This window comes from Pseudophryne corroboree, chromosome 1 (genome assembly GCF_028390025.1).
Source record: "Pseudophryne corroboree isolate aPseCor3 chromosome 1, aPseCor3.hap2, whole genome shotgun sequence".
Lineage (NCBI taxonomy): Eukaryota > Metazoa > Chordata > Amphibia > Anura > Myobatrachidae > Pseudophryne > Pseudophryne corroboree.
Window position 1 is genome coordinate 485,544,972 of NC_086444.1, and position 23,748 is coordinate 485,568,719.

Here is a 23,748-nt window from a genome sequence, read left to right on the forward strand (position 1 = left end):
ACAGAGCAAAGCTGTGGACTCGTCCCCAGTTTCTCCCTAAGGTGGTGTCAGCGTTTCACCTGAACCAGCTTATTGTGGTACCTGCGGCTACTAGGGACTTGGAGGACTCCAAGTTGCTGGATGTTGTCAGGGCCCTGAAAATATAGTTTCCAGGTCGGCTGGAGTCAGGAAATCTGACTTGCTGTTTATCCTGTATGCACCCAACAAGCTGGGTGCTCCTGCTTCTAAGCAGACTATTGCTCGTTGGATTTGTAGTACAATTCAGCTTGCACATTCTGTGGCAGGCTTGCCACAGCAAAAAATATGTAAATGCCCATTCCACAAGGAAGGTGGGCTCATCTTGGGCGGCTGCCCGAGGGGTCTCGGCATTACAACTCTGCCGAGCAGCTACGTGGTCGGGGGAGAACACGTTTGTAAAATTCTACAAATTTGATACCCTGGCTAAAGAGGACCTGGAGTTCTCTCATTCGGTGCTGCAGAGTCATCCGCACTCTCCCGCCCGTTTGGGAGCTTTGGTATAATCCCCATGGTCCTTTCAGGAACCCCAGCATCCACTAGGACGATAGAGAAAATAAGATTTTACTTACCGATAAATCTATTTCTCGGAGTCCGTAGTGGATGCTGGGCGCCCATCCCAAGTGCGGATTATCTGCATAAATTGTACATAGTTATTGTTAACTAATTCGGGTTATTGTTGAAGGAAGCCATCTTTCAGAGGCTCCGCTGTTATCATACTGTTAACTGGGTTTAGATCACAGGTTGTACGGTGTGATTGGTGTGGCTGGTATGAGTCTTACCCGGGATTCAAAATCCTCCCTTATTGTGTACGCTCGTCCGGGCACAGTACCTAACTGGAGTCTGGAGGAGGGTCATAGGGGGAGGAGCCAGTGCACACCACCTGATCTGGAAAAGCTTTACTTTTTGTGCCCTGTCTCCTGCGGAGCCGCTATTCCCCATGGTCCTTTCAGGAACCCCAGCATCCACTACGGACTCCGAGAAATAGATTTATCGGTAAGTAAAATCTTATTTTCTGATAATAACCCAGGTACCACAAAAAAGGGTATTATGTTTGGTGAGAAAAAACTACCAGTGGTTTTTCCTGCATCTGAGGAATTAAATGAGGTGTGTGAGGAAGCGTGGTCTTCCCCAGATAAGAAATTAATAGTTTCTAAACGGTTATTGGCAGCGTACCCTTTCCCGCCAGAGGATAGGTCACGTTGGGAAACACCCCCTCGGGTAGATAAAGCGCTGACACGCTTATCAAAAAAGGTGGCACTACTGTCTCCGGATACGGCCGCCCTAAAGGAACCTGCTGATAGAAAGCAGGAACATACCCTTAAAGCTATATACACACACACCGGCATTATATTGAGACCCGCTATTGCATCGGCTTGGATGTGCAGTGCTGCAGCTGCGTGGTCAGATTCCCTGTCGGATAACATTGATACCATGGATAGGGACAATATTTTGCTGACGATAGAGCATATAAAAGACGCCGTCTTATACATGCGTGATGCACAGAGGGATATTTGCCGGCTGGCATCAAAAATAAGCGCTATGTCCATTGCCGCCAGAAGGGGGTTATGGACTCGGCAATGGTCAGGCGATGCCGACTCGAAGCGGCACATAGAAGTTTTGCCCTATAAAGGGATGGAACTTTTTGGGGATGGTCTGTCAGACCTCGTTTCCACAGCTACTGCTGGGAAATCGACCTTTTTGCCACAGGCTACCCCACAGCAAAAGAAAGCACCGTATTATCAGGTACAGTCCTTTCGGCCCCAGAAAAATAAGAGGGCTAGAGGCTCATCCTTTCTGCCGAGGGGCAGAGGTAGGGGGAAAAAGCTGCAGCACACAGCTAGTTCCCAAGAGCAGAAGTCCTCCCCTGCGTCCGGTAAGTCCACAGCATGACGCTGGGGCTGCTCAGGCGGACCTGGGTATGGTGGGGGCCCGTCTCAGGAATTTCAGCACACAGTGGGCTCTCTCACAGGTGGATCCCTGGGTCCTTCAAGTAGTGTCTCAGGGGTACAGGCTGGAATTCGAGACATCTCCCCCCTGCCGTTTCCTAAAATCTGCCTTACCGGCAACTCCCTCTGCCAGGGAGGCAGTGTTGGTGGCTATTCAAAAACTATATTCACAGCAAGTGATTGTCAAGGTACCCCTCTTTCAACAGGGAAAGGGTTACTATTCCACAATGTTTGTGGTACCGAAACCGGACGGTTCGGTGAGACCCATCTTAAATTTAAAAGCCTTGAACACTTATATCAAAAGGTTCAAGTTCAAGATGGAATCGCTCAGGGCGGTTATTGCGAGCCTGGACGAGGGGGATTACATGGTCTCCCTGGACATCAAGGATGCGTACCTGCATGTCCCTATTTACCCTCCGCACCAGGAGTACCTCAGATTTGTGGTACAGGACTGTCACTATCAGTTCCAGACGCTGCCGTTTGGGTTATCCACGGCACCGAGGGTCTTTACCAAGGTAATGGCCGAAATGATGATACTCCTTCGCAAGAAGGGAGTTTTAATTATCCCATACTTGGACGATCTCCTGATAAAGGCGAGGTCCAGAGAACAGTTGGTAGTGGGGGTAGCACTTTCTCGGGAAGTGCTACAACAGCACGGCTGGATTCTCAATATTCCAAAGTCACAGCTGGTCCCGACGACACGTCTTCTGTTCCTGGGAATGAGTCTGGACACAGACCAGAAAAGAGTGTTTCTTCCAGTGGAAAAAGCAGAGGAGTTGTCATCTCTAGTCAGAGACATCCTAAAACCAGGACAGGTGTCGGTACATCAATGCACACGAGTCCTGGGAAAAATCGTAGCTTCGTACGAAGCAATCCCATTCGGAAGGTTCCACGCAAGGACGTTCCAGTGGGACCTGTTGGACAAATGGTCCGGGTCCCATCTCCAGATGCAACAGCGGATAACCCTGTCGGCAAGGACCAGGGTGTCGCTGCTGTGGTGGCTGCAGAGGGCTCATCTACTAGAGGGCCGCAGATTCGGAATACACGACTGGGTCCTGGTGACCACGGATGCCAGCCTTCGGGGCTGGGGTGCAGTCACAAAGGGAAGAAATTTCCAAGGACTGTGGTCAAATCGGGAGATTTCGCTTCACATAAATATTCTGGAGCTAAGGGCCATTTACAATGCCCTAAACCAAGCAAGGCCCCTGCTTCAGAACCAGCCGGTACTGATCCAATCAGACAACATCACGGCGGTCGCCCATGTAAACAGACAGGGTGGCACAAGAAGCAGGATGGCGATGGCAGAAGCCACAAGGATTCTCCGATGGGCAGAGAATCATGTGTTGGCACTGACAGCAGTGTTCATTCCGGGAGTGGACAACTGGGAAGCAGACTTCCTCAGCAGGCACGACCTCCACCCGGGAGAATGGGGACTTCATCCAGAAGTCTTCCAAATGCTGGTAGACCGTTGGGAAAGACCACAGGTGGACATGATGGCGTCCCGCCTCAACAAAAAGTTGAAAAGATATTGCGCCAGGTCAAGGGACCCTCAGGCGATCGCTGTGGACGCTCTAGTGACACCGTGGGTGTACCAGTCGGTTTATGTGTTTCCTCCTCTGCCTCTCATTCCCAAGGTACTGAGAATAATAAGAAAGCGAGGAGTGAAAACTATACTCGTGGTTCCGGATTGGCCAAGAAGAGCTTGGTACCCGGAACTTCAAGAGATGCTTGCAGAGGACCCTTGGCCTCTGCCGCTCAGACAAGACCTGCTGCAGCAGGGACCCTGTCTGTTCCAAGACTTACCGCGGCTACGTTTGACGGCATGGCGGTTGAACACCGGATCCTAAAGGAAAAGGGCATTACGGAGGAAGTCATCCCTACCCTGATCAAAGCCAGGAAGGATGTCACCGCAAAACATTATCAGCGCATTTGGCGAAAATATGTTGCGTGGTGTGAGGCCAAGAAGGCCCCGGCGGAGGAATTTCAGCTGGGTCGATTCCTGCATTTCCTGCAAGCAGGGGTGACGTTGGGCCTCAAATTGGGGTCCATTAAGGTCCAGATTTCGGCTCTGTCGATTTTCTTCCAAAAAGAACTGGCTTCACTGCCTGAAGTTCAGACGTTTGTCAAAGGAGTTCTGCATATTCAGCCTCCTTTTGTGGCCCCAGTGGCACCTTGGGATCTCAATGTGGTTTTGGAATTCCTGAAATCACATTGGTTCGAGCCACTTAAGACTGTGGATTTGAAATATCTCACGTGGAAAGTGGTCATGTTGTTGGCCCTGGCTTCGGCCAGGCGAGTATCAGAATTGGCGGCTTTGTCTTGTAAAAGTCCTTATCTGATTTTCCATATGGATAGGGCAGAGTTGAGGACTCGTCCTCAGTTTCTCCCGAAGGTGGTCTCAGCTTTTCACTTGAACCAACCTATTGTGGTGCCTGCGGCTACTAGGGACTTGGAGGATTCCAAGTTACTGGACGTAGTCAGGGCCCTGAAAATGTATGTTTCCAGGACGGCTGGAGTCAGGAAGACTGACTCGCTGTTTATCCTGTATGCACCCAACAAGCTGGGTGCTCCTGCTTCTAAGCAGTCTATCGCGCGCTGGATTTGTAGCACTATTCAGCTGGCGCATTCTGCGGTGGGATTACCGCAGCCTAAATCAGTGAAAGCCCATTCCACAAGGAAGGTGGGCTCATCTTGGGCGGCTGCCCGAGGGGTCTCGGCTTTACAACTTTGCCGAGCTGCTACTTGGTCAGGGGCAAACACGTTTGCAAAATTCTACAAATTTGATACCCTGGCTGAGGAGGACCTGGAGTTCTCTCATTCGGTGCTGCAGAGTCATCCGCACTCTCCCGCCCGTTTGGGAGCTTTGGTATAATCCCCATGGTCCTTACGGAGTCCCCAGCATCCACTAGGACGTCAGAGAAAATAAGAATTTACTCACCGGTAATTCTATTTCTCGTAGTCCGTAGTGGATGCTGGGCGCCCATCCCAAGTGCGGATTGTCTGCAATACTTGTAAATAGTTATTGTTACTATAATCGGGTTGTTATTGCGAGCCATCGGTTCAGAGGCTCCATTGTTATCATACTGTTAACCGGGGTTCCTATCACGAGTTATATGGTGTGATTGGTGTGGCTGGTATGAGTCTTACCCGGGATTCAAAAATCCTTCCTTATTGTGTCAGCTCTTCCGGGCACAGTTCCTAACTGAGGCTTGGAGGAGGGTCATAGGGGGAGGAGCCAGTGCACACCAGATAGTCCTGAATCTTTCTTTAGAGTGCCCAGTCTCCTGCGGAGCCCGTCTATTCCCCATGGTCCTTACGGAGTCCCCAGCATTTACTACGGACTACGAGAAATAGAATTACCGGTGAGTAAATTCTTATTATATTAGACAATGAGCAGTGTATTTGTGATCTAACGGCAGTAGATAAAGTTGTGATGTAGCTTTCCCATAATCCAAAAAGTTGTTCTGCTCTCTCGTCTCCCCCCCACTCATTCCACTCGGATAAGGTAAGAGTTTAGTTTCAAATAAGGACAAAGGTGGCGGTTCAGGGTGTATCCAAACTTGTGGAATGGGTTTACCGCATGATCTCCAGTGGTAGAGTAAATAAAGAACATCTTGTTATCTGCAGCAATCTTTTGCTACCTTTTTTAGAAATGTTTTGACAACGTTGAAATAACGAGATTTATGGTAAGAACTTGCCGTTGTTAAATCTCTTTCTGCGAGGTACACTGGGCTCCACAGGGAATGACATTGGGGTGTAGAGTAGGATCTTGATCCGAGGCACCAACAGGCTAAAAGCTTTGACTGTTCCTAGAATGCATAGCGCCGCCTCCTCTATTACTCCGCCTCCTCTATAACTCCGCCTCCGTGCACAGGAGCTCAGTTTTTGTTAACCAGTCCAATGCAGTAGCAGGTAAGAGAGACGACAACCGTTAGTAGCCACATACACCACATTCTCACGACAGGATAAAGTGTCAGTGGCTAATGCCATACTAACCCAAACAAGCTAAGTGCGTCAGGGTGGGCGCCCTGTGGAGGATCCCTTCTCCTTGCCCTGAAGACCGGTCTTTGTGATTGTGTCGAGACGCCATCAGGTCCACATCTGGAAGGCCTCACTTGTCCACGAGGAGTTGAAACACTTCTGGATGGAGGCTCCACTCTCCGGCGTGTACATCCTGTCAACTGAGAAAGTCCGCTTCCCAGTTTAGGACCCCCAGAATGAATTCTGCCGATATGGCTGGCAGATGATGTTCCGCCCAATGAAGAATCCTGGATACTTCCCTCATTGCCATGCGGCTTCTAGTGCCGCCTTGATGATTTATGTACGCCACTGTGGTGGCGTTGTCCGACTGTACTTGAACAGGTCTGTTCTGTATTAAATGCTGGGCCAAGTTCAGCGAGTTGAACACCGCCCGCAATTCCAGAATGTTTATTGGGAGTAGAGACTCCTCCCTGGTCCACCGACCCTGAAGGGAGTGTTGCTCCAACACTGCGTCCCAACCTCTCAGACTGGCATCTGTCGTCAGAAGGACCCAGTTGGAGATCCAGAAGGGACGACCTCTGCTCAATCGTTGGTCCTGAAGTCACCAGCTCTGTGACAGACGGACCTCCGGAGACAAGGAGATAATTTGCGACCTGTGACGGTGAGGCAGGCCGTCCTACTTGGCAAGAATCAGTTTCTGCAGAGGACGGGAATGGTATTTGAGCGTACTCCACCATGTTCGAAAGACGACACCATGAGACTTAGCACTTGCATTGCCGAATGTATCGACACTTGCGGACGAGATAGGAAGCATCAAATCCTGTCCTGAAGCTTCAGAACTTTCTCCTGAGACCAGAACAATCACTGGCTGTGAGTGTCCAACAACGCCCCCAGGTGTACCATGCTTTGAGCAGGGACCAGGGAAGATTTCTTCCAGATGAGCCACCCGTGGGCATGCAGAAACCAGATAGTCCGATCCAGATGGCGTAGGAGAATTTCTGGGGAATTTGCCAGGATCAACAAGTTGTTCAGATACGGCAGGATCCTGACCCCATGACGGCTGACTACAGCCGCCATTACCGCCATGACCTTGGTGAGAACTCACGGAGCCGTGGTCAAACCAAAAGGTAACGCCCGAAATTGGTAATGGAGGTTGCCAACCGCAAACCTCAGGTACTGCTGATGCGACATTGCAATGGGAATATGCAGGTAAGCATCCTGTATATCCAGGGAGACCATATAATCCCCAGGTTCCAAGGCCAGAACAATAGAACGAAATTTGTTCAAGGACTTGAGGTTGAGAATGGGCCAAGAGTGACCCATTCGGTTTCGGGACTAGGAACAGCGGTGAATAGTACACCCTTGCCTCTCTGAGCCAGAGGCACCTGTACTACCACTCCTGTGTCCAGAAGGGACTGTACCACCGAATGAAGAGTTTTTGCCTTCACCTGATCCGAAGGGATGTCTGTCAGGCAAAATCGATGAGGGGGACAATTCTTGAAGGATACGGTGTAACCTCGAGTGACGACTTCCCGTACCCAGGCATCAGAAGTGGTCTTCAACCATTCCTGGGTAAACCCTAGAAGTCGGCCCCCCACCCTGGGATCCCCCAGAGGGAGGCCCGTCCCGTCATGCAGCAGGCTTGTCCGTTTTGGAAGCAGGCTGACAAGCACCCCAGGCCCGTTTAGGTTTGGGCTTATTGGGTTTGGAAGTGCGAGCCTGTTTCGGGTACGCCTGACCCTTTGCTTTCCCTGAAGGACGAAAGGAGCGAAAGGAAGTACTCTTGGCCTTCGGTTACGAAGGAGCAGTACTCGGTAGACAAGCTGTTTTAGCAGAGGCTAAGTCAGCCACTATCTTGTTAAGGTCTTCTCCGAAAAGAATGTCTCCCTTAAAAGGGAGTACCTCCAGGGTTTTCTTATAGTCCAGTTCTACAGACCAGGACCGTAACCAGAGAATCCGGCAAGCCAAAATTGACGTAGTAGAAGCCTTGGCCGCCAGAATACCGGCATCAGAAGCCGCCTCCTTAATGTAGTGAGAAGCTGTGACAATATACGAAAGACTTTGTCTAGCATGATCAGAAGCGTTGGAAGGCAGCTCAGCTTCCAACTCCTGAGCCCACGCTTTAATAGCCTCTGCAGACCATGTCGCTGCAATGGTGGGCCGATGCGCAGCACCTGCTAAGGTGTAAATCGCCTTTCAACAACCCTCCACACGCTTATCCGTCGGTTCTTTCAGAGACGTGACTGTAGTAACAGGCAGAGCTGAGGATACCACCAGCCGTGCCACTTGCAAATCCACTGGCGGGGGTGTCTCCCAATTTTTACTTAGCTTCGCTGCGAGGGGATAGCGAGCCAGCATCTTCTTGTGAGGCATGAATTTCTTTCCTGGATTTTCCCAGGATTCCTGACGTATGTCAACTAAATGGTCAGAGTGAGGTAAAATTTGTTTAACCACTTTCTGACGTTTAAATCTGTCCGGTTTCTTAGGGGCAGTATCAGGCTCTGGGTCATCAGTAATTTGAAGAATCATCCTGATAGCCTCAAACAAGTCAGGAACATCCACATGTGAAACAGATTCCCCATCAGAATTATCAGTGTCTGTGGGGTCAGTATATACGCCATCCTCATCAGACGAGGTGTCTGGGACGTTGGTGGTTTGTGAGGAAGTAATAGCCCGCTTAGAGGACTCCTTGGTCTTAGGCGGGCGAGGGTGAGATTTCTGTTTAGTCAGTGACTGAGTGTACAGTTGATCTGCCCATGACGGGTTAACCGCAGGGACCATAAGCGGTTGCACCGTCACAGGAGGTCCCATAGGGGGCGTAAGTCTAGTTACTAGCGTATTCAATAACGTGGAGAAGGTAGCCCAAGGTGGGTCATTATGCACCCCCTTTGCTACGGTCCCACTGGGGGGTAGGGAACCCCCAGAACCTGAACTCTCTGCTGCAATGTTTTCCTCTCAAGTGTCTGTAGCGTCACCACCACGCAATGTGGGATCAGCCCCAGCTCCGTTGCCTCTTGTAGCTGACATGTCTGAAAGCTCAATTCAAGGCAACCCAGTACAATATCAGCAGCACAACACCTGACAAGAACCCCCTGTGTAGTTGAAACAGAGAGTTCCAGAGGTACATGGTGACTAAGAATCACAGAGAAAAATACACAACAAGTATATCTTGTGAAACACCTATATTAAGTAATAATCCTGACGCACTTAGCCCCCTCAGGTTACAGAATATAGTGATAGCAATCTGAGTGAGATACACGAAATGGAGGTCACACATCAGCTATATGCACACACACATAATTTCTGCATTGTACAATGACTATGACATGCAATAAAACTACACTGGACTAGCAATAGTAATACTAAGTATAGCTATACACTCATTAGATATAACAATGCACAGTAAAGACTGGATGTATATCACAGGGTACTTGTACTAAATAACCCTGACTAAATGTACTTTTTCTTACCTAACACTGTCAACAGACAAGTAGAATACTTACGTGTCCTGTAAAATGCACAGCGCTGAGATGCAGGCGGCTTTACAGAGGAGGATTTGCCCAAACAGTCCCAGGATCAGCTCAGCTTGTCCTAATGGCACCCAAATGCTGACAGGGAGTGAGGGAGAGAGATATGCAGCTCCAGGTTGGGAACATTTACTCTAAATGGCCGCCTGGGGCTGGGAGAGGGGCTACAGGTCAAAGCCTTATCCCCTTGCCGGACTTCACCACCGGGTACTGCGGGCTTCATAGCAAACGGTTTTTAGTAAAACCGACCTGTGCCCTTGCCCTGGTGGTCTAGTGGGGTCCCTGTACTGCCACAGTGTCCACGCCAGCGTGTGCGGCCCGCCTCCCACCGGCCGTGCCGGATCGCGATTTCCAGCGGGTTCCACCTGGGGGACCCTCTTACCTCCTCCCTGAGTGCGGCCACGCGATCCAGGAGAGCTGCGGTGGGGTGTGTGACTGACGGGAGCAATCCGGAGCCTCCGCTGTAAATACCCGGCAACCAGGGCGCGGGAGTATACAGCGCCGCTGGGGGAGGTGATGCAGCTGCAGCAGGAGATGTCTGACTGACATCTAACACTCACAGTGTCTCTGCTGCAGCCCTTGAAGTCTTCATCTTTCACTTAAAAAAGCTCTTCTGAGGTCTGCTGGAGCAGCCCCCCTGTTGTATGCCTGCACTGCATGGCACCAACTACAAAACTGAGCTCCTGTGCACGGAGGCGGGGTTATAGAGGAGGCGGTGCTATGCATTCTGGGTACAGTCAAAGCTATGAGCCTGTTGGTGCCTCGAATCAAGATCCTACGCTACACCCCAATGTCATTCCCTGTGGAGCCCAGTGTACCCCGCAGCAGAAATACCAAAAAGCTCCCACTCTGGGGTTAAAGACAAACAAATGAATGGGCAGAGCCAATGGCAATGGAAGAGGTCTGCATGTGGCTTACCACATTTTAAATAATTGAGAGGTTGAGAGGCCTGTCAACTAATAGTTTTTCTCTATCGTCCTAGTGGATGCTGGGGTTCCTGAAAGGACCATGGGGAATAGCGGCTCCGCAGGAGACAGGGCACAAAAGTAAAGCTTTCCGATCAGGTGGTGTGCACTGGCTCCTCCCCCCATGACCCCCCTCCAAGCCAGTTAGATTTTTGTGCCCGGCCGAGAAGGGTGCAATCTAGGTGGCTCTCCTAAAGAGCTGCTTAGAAAAGTTTAGCTTAGGTTTTTTATTTTACAGTGAGTCCTGCTGGCAACAGGATCACTGCAACGAGGGACTTAGGGGAGAAGAAGTGAACTCACCTGCGTGCAGGATGGATTGGCTTCTTGGCTACTGGACATCAGCTCCAGAGGGACGATCACAGGTACAGCCTGGATGGTCACCGGAGCCTTGCCGCCGGCCCCCTTGCAGATGCTGAAGTAAGAAGAGGTCCAGAATCGGCGGCAGAAGACTCCTCAGTCTTCTAAAGGTAGCGCACAGCACTGCAGCTGTGCGCCATTTTCCTCTCAGCACACTTCACACGGCAGTCACTGAGGGTGCAGGGCGCTGGGAGGGGGGCGCCCTGGGAGGCAAATGAATACCTATTTTGGCTAAAAATACCTCACATATAGCCTCCGGAGGCTATATGGAGATATTTAACCCCTGCCAGAATCCGTTAAGAGCGGGAGACGAGGCCGCCGAAAAAGGGGCGGGGCCTATCTCCTCAGCACACAGCGCCATTTTCCCTCACAGAAAGGCTGGAGGGAAGGCTCCCAGGCTCTCCCCTGCACTGCACTACAGAAACAGGGTTAAAACAGAGAGGGGGGGCACTAATTTGGCGTTAGAAATAAGATGCTATAAGGGAAAACACTTATATAAGGTTGTCCCTATATAATTATAGCGTTTTTGGTGTGTGCTGGTAAACTCTCCCTCTGTCTCTCCAAAGGGCTAGTGGGTCCTGTCCTCTATCAGAGCATTCCCTGTGTGTGTGCTGTGTGTCGGTACGTGTGTGTCGACATGTATGAGGACGATGTTGGTGAGGAGGCGGAGCAATTGCCTGTAATGGTGATGTCACTCTCTAGGGAGTCGACACCGGAATGGATGGCTTATTTAGGGAATTACGTGATAATGTCAACACGCTGCAAGGTCGGTTGACGACATGAGACGGCCGACAAACAATTAGTACCGGTCCAGACGTCTCAAAAACACCGTCAGGGGTTTTAAAACGCCCGTTTACTTTAGTCGGTCGACACAGACACAGACAGGGACACTGAATCCAGTGTCGACGGTGAATAAACAAACGTATTCCTTATTAGGGCCACACGTTAAAGGCAATGAAGGAGGTGTTTCATATTTCTGATACTACAAGTACCACAAAAGAGGGTATTATGTGGGATGTGAAAAAACTACCGTAGTTTTTCCTGAATCAGATAAATTAAATAAAGTGTGTGATGATGCGTGGGTTCCCCCCGATAGAAAATTATGGGCGGTATACCCTTTCCCGCCAGAAGTTAGGGCGCGTTGGGAAACACCCCTTAGGGTGGATAAGGCGCTCACACGCTTATCAAAACAAGTGGCGGTACCGTCTATAGATAGGGCCGTCCTCAAGGACCAGCTGACAGGAGGCTGGAAAATATCATAAAAAGTATATACACACATACTGGTGTTATACTGCGACCAGCGATCGCCTCAGCCTGGATGTGCAGAGCTGGGGTGGCTTGGTCGGATTCCCTGACTAAAAATATTGATACCCTTGACAGGGACAGTATTTTATTGACTATAGAGCATTTAAAGGATGCATTTCTATATATGCGAGATGCACAGAGGGATATTTGCACTCTGGCATCAAGAGTAAATGCGATGTCCATATCTGCCAGAAGATGTTATGGACACGACAGTGGTCAGGTGATGCAGATTCCAAACGGCACAAAGGTGTATTGCCGTATAAAGGAAGAGGAGTTATTTGGGGTCGGTCCATCGGACCTGGTGGCCACGGCAACTGCTGGAAAATCCGCCGTTTTTACCCTAAGTCACATCTCTGCAGAAAAAGACACCGTCTTTTCAGCCTCAGTCCTTTCGTCCCTATAAGATCATATCTGCCCAGGGATAGAGGAAAGGGAAGAAGACTGCAGCAGGCAGCCCATTCCCAGGAACAGAAGCGTTCCACCGCTTCTGACAAGTTCTCAGCATGGCGCTGAGACCGTACAGGACCCCTGGATCCTACAAGTAGTATCCCAGGGGTACAGATTGGAATGTCGAGACGTTTCCCCTTCGCAGGCTCCTGAAGTCTGCTTTACCAAGGTCTCCCTCCGACAAGGAGGCAGTATGGAAAAAAAAAAAAAAAAAAATTCACAAGCTGTATTCCCAGCAGGTGATAATTAAATTACCCCTCCTACTACAAGAAAAGGGGTATTATTCCACACTATATTGTGGTACTGAAGCCAGAAGGCTAGGTGAGACTTATTCTAAAAAAATTTTTGAACACTTACAAAGGTTCAAATCAAGATGGAGTCACTCAGAGCAGTGATAACGAACCAGGAAGAAGGGGACTATATAGTGTCCCGGGACATCAGAGATGCTTACCTCTATGTCCCAAATTTGCCCTTCTCACTAAGGGTACCTCAGGTTCGTGGTGCAGAACTGTCACTATCAGTTTCAGACGCTGCCGTTTGGATTGTCCACGGCACCCCGGGTCTTTACCAAGGTAATGGCCGAAATGATGATTCTTCTTCGAAGAAAAGGCGTCTTAATTATCCCTTACTTGGACGATCTCCTGATAAGGGCATAGTCCAGGGAACAGTTGGAGGTCGGAGTAGCACTATCTCGGATACTGCTACAACAGCACGGGTGGATTCTAAATATTCCAAAATCGCAGCTGATCCCGACGACACGTCTGCTGTGCCTAGGGATGATTCTGGACACAGTCCAGAAAAAGGTGTTTCTCCCGGAAGAGAAAGCCAGGGAGTTATCCGAGCTAGTCAGGAACCTCCTAAAAACAGTGCATCATTGCACAAGGGTCCTGGTAAAAATGGTGGCTTCCTACGAAGCAATTCCATTCTGCAGATTTCACGCAAGAACTTTTCAGTGGGATCTGCTGGACAATTGGTCCGGATCGCATCTTCAGATGCATCAGCGGATAACCCTATATCCAAGGACAAGGGTGTCTCTCCTGTGGTGGTTATAGAGTGCTCATCTTCTAGAGGGCCGCAGATTCGGCATTCAGGATTGGATGCTGGTGACCACGGAGCCCAGCCCGAGAGGCTGGGGAGCAGTCACACAAGGAAAAAATTTCCAGGGAGTGTGATCAAGTCTGGAGACTTTTCTCCACATAAATATACTGGAGCTAAGGGTAAATTTATAATGCTCTAAGCTTAGCAAGACCTCTGCTTCAAGGTCAGCCGGTATTGATCCAGTGGGAAAAACATCACGGCAGTCGCCCACGTAAACAGACAGGGCGACACAAGAAGCAGGAGGGCAATGGCAAAAACTGCAAGGACTTTTCGCTGGGCGGAAAATCATGTGATAGCACTGTCAGCAGTGTTTCATCCCGGGAATGGAAACTGGGAAGCAGACTTCCTCAGCACGACCTCCACCCGAGAGAGTGGAAACTTCATCGGGAAGTTTTTTCCACATGATTGTAAACCGTTGGGAAATACCAAAGGTGGACATGATGGCGTCCCGTCTGAACAAAAAACGGGACAGGTATTGCGCCAGGTCAAGAGACCCTCAGGCAATAGCTGTGGACGTTCTGGTAACACCGTGGGTGTACCAGTCGGTGTATGTGTTCCCTCCTCTGCTTCTCATACCTAAGGTGCTGAGAATTATAAGACGTAGAGGAGTAAGAACTATACTCATGGCTCCGGATTGGCCAAGAAGGACTTGGTACCCGGAACTTCAAGAGATGCTTACAGAGGTCTTATGGCCTCTGCCGCTAAGAAGGGACTTGCTTCAGCAAGTACCATGTCTGTTCCAAGACTTACCGCAGCTGCGTTTGTCGGCATGGCGGTGGAAAGCCGGATCCTAAGGGAAAAAGGCATTCCGGAAGAGGTCATTCCTACCCTGGTCAAAGCCAGAAAGGAGGTGACCGCACAACATTATCACCACATGTGGCGAAAATATGTTGCGTGGTGTGAGGCCAGGAAGGCCCCACGAAGAAATTTCAACTCGGTCGTTTCCTGCATTTCCTGCAAACAGGAGTGTCTATGGGCCTCAAATTGGGGTCCATTAAGGTTCAAATTTCGGCCCTGTCGATTTTCTTCCAGAAAGAATTGGCTTCAGTTCCTGAAGTCCAGAAGTTTGTCAAGGGAGTATTGCATATACAACCCCCTTTTGTGCCTCCAGTGGCACTGTGGGATCTCAACGTAGTTCTGGGATTCCTCAAATCACATTGGTTTAAAACCAGTCAAATCTGTGGATTTGAAGCATCTCACATGAAAAGTGACCATGCTCTTGGCCCTGGCCTGGACCAGGCGAGTGTCAAATTGGTGGTTTTTTCTCAAAAAAGCCCATATCTGTTTGTCCATTCGGACAGGGCAGAGCTGCGGACTCGTCCCCAGTTCTCTCCCTAAAGGAGGTGTCAGTGTTTCACCTGAACCAGCTTATTGTGGTGCCTTGCACCTACTAGGGACTTGGAGGACTCCAAGTTGCTAGATGTTGTCAGGGCCCTGAAAATATGTTCCAGGACGGCTGGAGTCAGGAAAACTGACTTGCTGTTATCCTGTATGCACCCAACAAACTGGGTGCTCTTGCTTCTAAGCAGACTATTGCTAGTTGGATGTGTAATACAATTCAGCTTGCACATTCTGTGGCAGGCCTGCCACAGCCAAAATATGTAAATGCCCATTCCACAAGGAAGGTGGGCTCATCTTGGGCGGCTGCCCGAGGGGTCTCGGCTTTGCAACTTTGCCGAGCAGCTACTTGGTCAGGGGCAAACACGTTTGCTAAATTCTACAAATTTGATACCCTGGCTAAGGAGGACCTGGAGTTCTCTCATTCGGTGCTGCAGAGTCATCCGCACTCTCCCGCCCGTTTGGGAGCTTTGGTATAATCCCCATGGTCCTTTCAGGAACCCCAGCATCCACTAGGACGATAGAGAAAATAAGAATTTACTTACCGATAATTCTATTTCTCGGAGTCCGTAGTGGATGCTGGGCGCCCATCCCAAGTGCGGATTATCTGCAATACTTGTACATAGTTACAAAAATCGGGTTATTATTGTTGTGAGCCATCTTTTCAGAGGCTCCGCTGTTATCATACTGTTAACTGGGTTTAGATCACAAGTTGTACGGTGTGATTGGTGTGGCTGGTATGAGTCTTACCCGGGATTCAAAATTCCTCCCTTATTGTGTACGCTCGTCCGGGCACAGTACCTAACTGGCTTGGAGGGGGGTCATGGGGGGAGGAGCCAGTGCACACCACCTGATCGGAAAGCTTTACTTTTGTGCCCTGTCTCCTGCGGAGCCGCTATTCCCCATGGTCCTTTCAGGAACCCCAGCATCCACTACGGACTCCGAGAAATAGAATTATCGGTAAGTAAATTCTTATTATTTTTATCAGTTTACAAAATGCAAAGTGAATGAACAAAAGAGAAATCAAAATCAAATCAATATTTGGTATGACCACCCTTTACCTTCAAAACAGCATCAATTCTTCTAGGTACACTTGCACACAGTTTTTGAAGGAATTCTGCAGGGAGGTTGTTCCAAACATCTTTGAGAACTAACCACAGATCTTCTGTGGATGTAGGCTTGCTCAATTTAAAATGCACACTGCTTTAACTTTCTCATATCTGCTAAACTAATGTATAGTTTTTTTTATTTGTGTGGTGTTTCTGTTTAAGTGGATATATATAGACTTGGGGAGAGAGGGATATTATTAACAGTGTATACAGGAGACACTCGCAACAATCAAAAATGCTTTATTCTGTTTTCTATAGTACGAATCAGTTCACATATGGACCATGTCTTTCTCTCTCCATGTCTGAACTTTCTTTATACCAAGGAAATGCTGAATAATAAAAGTGCTAAACAAAATTTTCATATAGTCACTCCAGTTTTATTTGTTTTGCTACCCAGGAACCTGTCCTGAAAGATGGCAGAACAGAGTTACTAAAGCTGGAAATAGAGAAGAAAGACACAGAGATGCAACATCTCAAAAGTATAATTTCTCAGTGGGAGGTGCGGCACATTGTGATTTGATTTTATTAGACACACACACTGTTTTGCAATTTTATATTAATATGTTGCTGTCTTTTTCTGTACTGTTCCAAAAAAGGCAAAATACAAAGAAGTGAAAGCAAGAAATGCTCAAGTTCTTAAAATGCTGCAAGAAGGTGAAAGTAAGTGTGGTTTCCTTCTTAAGGGTGGTGCCCCCATAACAGCTGCTGTTGTCATGGCCGGCTCTGGGGCTTTTTGCGCCCCGAGCGGGCAATAGGGGCATGGCTTCATACAGGGGGCGTGGTCATTTACGCCCCCTGTACAGTAGTAGCGCCGCTGAAATGATGTGCGGTGCGCGATGACGTCATCGCGCACCGCACAGCAAAGGTCCTCTCCACGAAGGGAAGCTAGACGCTACGCGTCTAGTTCCCTTCACAGCAGGCAGCGGCAGCGGGACAGAGCAGGCAGCGGGGGGCACAGCAGCAGCGGATCTAGCCATGGTGTGGCGCCCTCCGGAAGGTGGCGCCCCGGGCAAAAGTCCTGCTTGCTCGTGGCAAGATCCGCTACTTCTTGTTGTTTGTGATCACTGCTCTACAGAAAAAATCATGGAGTCCTGGGATGAGGAAAGATTTTCCACCAACCTTACTTCCCTTAATTTATTGACACCCACTATATGAAGGTGGTACAGTATATAGGGTGATCCCCTCTTTCATATGATGGGGCTCCCTAGTAGCTATTGTCATCTGTGATTTCTAGACTATATTAACCTGCTATACAGAACATATACTTTTTCCTGCATATGGGTGGGTTGGCACTACTGCTGTATAAACCCAATAATGACACCAACACATGTGGGGTCAAATACATTTCAATGCAGTGTTCTCTTTGTTGTTATTGTAAATGATTTTAACTTTATTAACAAAAAGGAAAATCTACAGATGGGGGATCTAAAGCACAGATCTTCCCTGTTTTCTGTTAAATAAGAATGCAGTAGATTATATAGTTTAAAAAATGTAGGCCCTGTTGAAACACCATATTGCTCCTACATGTCGAAGCATTTAAACAGTGAAAAAATGATTAAAATATAAAACACATTATCTAGTGCTGTTTTTTTTTTTTCAGCATAGAATCTTGTTTTTATTTTGTAAGCGGATTAATGCTGATGCAAGATAAACAAAGTGTTTCTTTTCAGTGTTTTTTAAAACAAAAAAAAATAAAAACATATTTTTATTGCATCTCCCTTTCTTGAAAATAAAACCCCTTTTTCACCATTTTGGTTACATTTTATTTGATGTGTTGGAATTAGCACAGCACTACTGGTATAGTCTGTAAATTTGCGTCGTCCTCCCAACGAAAAGCCACTTATAGTGTACTGGAGATGCTAGGTTGCCCTGACATTGGTTATACACATACACACAAAGTCGCAGATGAAGCACCACTGAACCCGACGTGAGGAAAAGCCGCAGCTGCTCACATCGGTGCACTTGCCTCACTGATTCAAATTTAGTTGGGCACAGATGTACAAAAGTTGCACACCCTATTAATCCGTGTACGTTAGCAATGTAAGTTGGTCACTTCTATGTGTTTTAATTATTCGATTAAGATGCACAAATTGAGCAAAAAAAATGTACGGCGCAGGACCTGACGCGCTGAGAGGGGTTATTTGGAGTGACCGAAGCAACAGTAAAATTGAGACACCTGTATGAACAGGTGTAGCCATGCTCATCTTTGCTGTGATGCTGAATGCTAATATAAGAAAAGAACACTCTGCGCTATTTAAGAACCTTCCAGACTCCAAATAAAGTGAATTCACATGTATACATAAAAACACCTTTTTATTCCGGATTAGATTAATCACATAAATCTCTAATTAGTAGATGGAACCACATAAAATTCTTAATCTAATAAAAAAAGCTATCATATGCATATATAAATTTAACAACTCTAATTAATTCTTATTTTCAAAAGCCGGCTTTCTATATGCACCTAAAATAAAATATGGATCAGCTCTCATGCGTATATAATAACCACAATATGTGCAATAGGGGATATACTTATTAATTGATGTGCAAATCAGTATTCTCAGATTGTCCACTAACTGCTTGTAGAGAGACGGAATAATCAGATGTAGTAATCACCGCTTGTTGTTACAAAGTCTCAAAACGGCTCCTTGTGTTATTACACTGAACACTCGTTGTTACATAGTCTCAAGCAATTCCTTTTGCATAGATAATAGTAACAGTTCCTGATTGCCTAATCAGGCTGGCTAAATGGTAAAAACTCTAACCCTCCGTCTTACACGTAGACGGATCCAGCTGGAGACACACTGCACTGCCAGTCAGGTGCGGCTAGGGAGCTCTGGACGTCTCCGGCCCCCAACGTATGAAATGCCGCTGCAGTCCCAAATGAAGCCGCTGATGTAATTTCGCTGGCGTCCGGTGTGGTGCAGTGATTCTTAGAAGATAACCGCAATGAATGATATTGTCATCAGATGTCCCTTTTTTCCTCTGACTAGTTTCGCTCGTCACTGGAGCTTCCTTATAGAGTCTATGATTTATGTGATAAATCTAATCCGGAATAAAAAGGTGTTTTTATGTATACATGTGAATTCACTTTATTTGGAGTCTGGAAGGTTCTTAAATAGTGCAGAGTGTTCTTTTCTTCTATTGTCTAGCTGGTAATCTCCCTTTCTTAAAGGGGAACCACTGATTTTGTGCTTACACTAGCACAATTAACATTCAGCCGCTGATTAATATCTGTATTCCTATTAACTATTAAGGTTTGTTGTAGAATAAATATAAAATTTTAAATTTAGTACTAGCGCCGTGAGACATTCTTGTATGAAGTGATGCTGAATGCTGCAAGACTGCTTTCTGCATGGCGCGCCGGGCTTTGACATTAGCTCCTTTAATTCCATAAGGAATTAAAGGAGCGATCGCCGGCTGCCAATAGTCACATGCCATGCAGAAAGCCGTTTTGCAGCATGCTGCACTGAAGCAAAGTTGAGCATGGCTACATCTGTATGTACCTGTTGTTGCCATCAGTGTGGCCTTTTGATATTTTTATGTGGAAAAGTGGTGAGATTACACAGATCTGTAGGTGATTTGTGCTACCAAGATTGATTTCTGGTCATTTTCTTATGATATGTAGAGGTGTTGCCTTGGTGCAAAGTGCAGAAGTGTTGGCGCTGTGCGAGAGAGCTTGTGGTGATGGTTCTTTTGTGTTACAGTACATTGCTATTGTCCTGGATGAAATTGTAATGTCTCCTTACATGGCAAATTGATGTCTATATGAATATTGGTGTTCTTGCGTTTTTAATGTTTGTTTGTTCTGTTCAATCAGTTCTAAGGTCTCTATATAAACAATAAACTGCGCTATTTTGCAAATGGATTATTGCCCTTTTTAAGTTAATGCACATAGATATTTTGTTTACAAACTAATTATAGCTCTTTGTTAATGTAAATAGCTGTTTAGTTGGCAAGAACAAATAAGACTTTTTGTCCTACTTAAGCTCCTCAAAGTGGTTAATTCTGTTGAAGCTCTTGTGCCTGCATTTCTCTCCACAGGAGAACATTTATGCTCTGTTGCTACTTAAAAAAACCTAAGATTTGTTAATCACACTGTGTTTAATGTTTATAGATCACTAGGATTGTATGGTTTACACTGTTACTTGTTCTAATAAATGTAAAGGCTATAAGGACCTTATTCAGGGTTAGCCTTAAATGTAATTTGAGTCTTGTTTCAGTCTGAAGTAGCAATTTTTCTTGTTACACATGTGTGATTTTTTTGAATTGTTGAAGTGGATGTGACAAAGTACATTATGGGGGAGATTCAAATGTTTGAAAAGTCGGTTGGGTGTCTGTTTTTTCCTGTCTATTAGATAGGAAAAATCAGTCTCCCAACTGACTTTTCAAACATTTGAATCTCCCCCTATGAGTGTGCAATCGCAAATTGAGACTCGCTGCCGCAAAGTCTCAAACGCAGCCTCCTAAAGAGGTCTAACTTTTATGTAAGGTCTGGTGTAAGGGTGGGATCAGTATGATTTACCTACAATCAAAATCCCGACAACAATTGACCGATGGGCAAAATAATGTCACGGTCAAAATACCGACATTTAAAATGTCGACACTGTCAAAATACAGACTGATAAAATGTCGGCAGGTCACAAAGTCAACATTGGTTTTCGGATGTGTATGTCGGCATGGACACAGTATAAGAGTACCACGTACCCTCGCATGGCTTCGGGCACGGTGCCTTGCTGCGCTCGGCACACTATTATATTCCACGTCCACTGGGATGGTAAAGTATCAACAAGTCATTTTTCATGAAAAACTCATGTCGATTTTTATTTTTAATTTTTTTGTTGACCTGTCTATTTTGACCATGTCGGTGTTTTGACAATCGGTCATTGGTTGTCTGTATTTTGTCCGTCGGGATTTTGATTGTAGGTAAACTGACCGCATCCCGTTTGGGTTGCTACTGATGACTGCTTTTGTTTGGTTGCAACTGAAAAACAGACCCATTTTTTCAAATTTAGTAAAACCACATGATCAATATTTTCAAAAGTCATTTTACATCTATAAAGAACCCTCATTCCTTCAGAAATAAAAGCGGATTCATGCAAAATTGGGCAAGGGGAAGCCTGACACCTATTTGTAAGTGTTGAAATGGGGAAAAAAATTGTCTGCTTTATGGCACAGTTCAGATGCTCCAAGGCACTTGAGTATTTATTATCTGCACTATGTGGCCAGTTGCTTCAATATATTTGTATTGTGTGCTGTGATTTTTAGCATTTTCTGTGCTATCCATGAAAGCACGCCTCCAGTTGCAATTCGGGTACAACAAGAGAAGGGAGTCGTAACTCCAGTTTTGCAGGTGCCACTGACTGTGAATAGGTTGCATAGAGATGCAACTTTTTAAAAAATCACGAATTGCGCTTAAGTTTCAGACTCTGAATAAGGCCCTACATGAGTATCCTGTTGCCTGATGTGGTGTTAATGCGCATTGGTATTATTGTGTAGGGAGCTGGGAGGATTGCTATGGTCAAGGGGAGGGTTCTAGCTTGTGTGTATGGAGGGCATGTGATGTATGCAGGTATACTGTACTCTGAGCTGACAGATCTAGTATGTGTCGATGCAAAGAAGCCTACAGGTGGTGTATTCTGTTAGTGCTTTGAAGAGTTGTTATAGTGAGCTGGAACAGTGGATTGCAGCTATCCCTCATTGCCAGCAGAGAGATGCGGCTGCTGCAGTGCATGAGGAAGGTTGCACTTTGGTCAGGGAGGTGTTGTACAGTAGTAAGGGTTTGGTATCCAACTTTGTCTTAACTGTGACCATCCTGCTACTAATACCTATTACCACAGAGATAGGTTTGCTACTACTTTTTTCTCACTGCTGGACATCACATCTTGCTGACCTCATCCATATAATCTCGATAGCTAAGGTCTGCATTCAACCATCGATGGCTTTCTACCTATGGTTTAAACCCATCAATGGTACTGCCTTCAATCGCCGTCACTACAGCAGCTCCATGCCTCCTCTCTGCCATCTGACTTTACAAGGCTTGGTAGCCTCCGCCCCAGCTGGTAGTGGCAAAGACTAGGGGCACATGCCCCCTGTGCCCCCCACATAACCCCTCCTCTCCCCTACACTTAATTTGGCTTTGATCAGCGGTAATAAGACAAATATATACTTGTAGTGCACAGATTAGTCCAAAGTGTACAAAATTCAAGGAATGTCACATCAACAAATAACTGTGTTTGTGACCTACCAAAAAAATGAAAGGGGAGAATTGTCCTGGATATGTGGCCAGTCAGCTCACATGAGTGCTTACCAGAAGGCTCTACTTTTTGAAGTGAAGAGATACACAACTAAGCCCCCCTCAGCGTAAATATCGGAAAGGGAAACACCTAGAGGGATGTCTTACTGATCCCTGTGAAATAAAGATATATAGTCTATGCAATTTCAAGACTTCATATCTTTTATCTTCATATCTTTTATCTGGAATGTACTGCTTACAACAAAGTTGTTTTCTCACTTGACACACATTTGTGTGCTGTGTGTTTCTTTCTCATACGTCCTAGAGGATGCTGGGGACTCCAAAAGGACCATGGGGTATAGACGGGATCCGCAGGAGACATGGGCACACTATAAGACTTTGGGTGTGAACTGGCTCCTCCCTCTATGCCCCTCCTCCAGACTCCAGTTAGATTCTGGGCCCAGAGAGACTGGACACACACCAGGGGAGCTCTCCTGAGTTTCTCTGAAAAATACTTTATTTAGGTTTATTATTTTCAGGGAGCACTGCTGGCAACAGGCTCCCTGCTTCATGGGACTGAGGGGAGAGAAGCAGACCTACTTCTGTGAGTTTAAAGGCTCTGCTTCTTAGGCTACTGGACACCATTAGCTCCAGAGGGTCTGATCACTTGGTATATCCTAGCTGCTCGTTCCCGGAGCCGCGCCTTTGTCCCCCTCACAGATCCAGAAGAAAGAAGCCGGGTGAGTAACCGAAGTACAGAAGACTTCACTACAGACGGCAGAAGACTTCAGTGTCTCTGAGGTAACGCGCAGCACGCCATTGCTCCCACACACAAGCGACACTACAAGGGTGCAGGGCGCAGGGGGGGGGGGGGGCGCCCTGGGCAGCAATATACCTCATATATAGTAGCCTGGCAAAAAGGTATACAGTGCATAGGCACTGTATACAGACCCCCGCCAGTATAAAAAGTTTAAAAAGTAGCGGGACTGAAGCGCGCTGATAGGGGGGCGTGGCTTAGCCCTCACTGCTCTATCCAGCGCCATTTTCTCCTCACAGAGACGCTGGCCCCGCCAAAACACTGATGAACAGCTCACAGTGTGAAACGGGGGCGGAGGGGGGCTATGGCACAGTTGTTAAGTGCAATATATGTACAAAAAATAAAGCACTATATATAATGAGCATGTGGTAAATGAGCTGGTAAACGTTTTCTGTGTTTTCCCTGTCAAATACTGGGATCTATCCTTTATAGTCAGTGTAATGTCGGTGGATGTTTAGTACACGTGTGTCGACATGTCTGAGTGCTCTGCCACAAATGGCTATGGGAATCCCTCTGTCGGCACCGCCGACTCCTGATAGTATTTGATTCATGAAATTAAGTGTCAACATGTCAGTAGAAAAAAGAAAAAACTATATGGGAGACAC

At 47.1% G+C, this 23,748-nt stretch overlaps 1 protein-coding gene across 7 annotated transcripts in view; it reads left to right on the top strand.

Moving 5' to 3' along the window:
* GKAP1 (G kinase anchoring protein 1) overlaps positions 1–23,748 on the top strand; it is a 170,275-nt gene that overhangs the window by 128,643 nt on the left and 17,884 nt on the right. For all 7 annotated transcript variants that reach the window (XR_010171853.1, XR_010171851.1, XR_010171850.1 and 4 more), the window contains 2 exons: positions 16,489–16,590; positions 16,688–16,751. Coding sequence is in view for 1 of the 7 variants with exons in the window: in XM_063913800.1 (XP_063769870.1) it covers positions 16,489–16,590; positions 16,688–16,751 (166 nt within the window). In the remaining 6 variants the exon portion in view is untranslated. The remainder of the gene's footprint in view (positions 1–16,488; positions 16,591–16,687; positions 16,752–23,748) is intronic.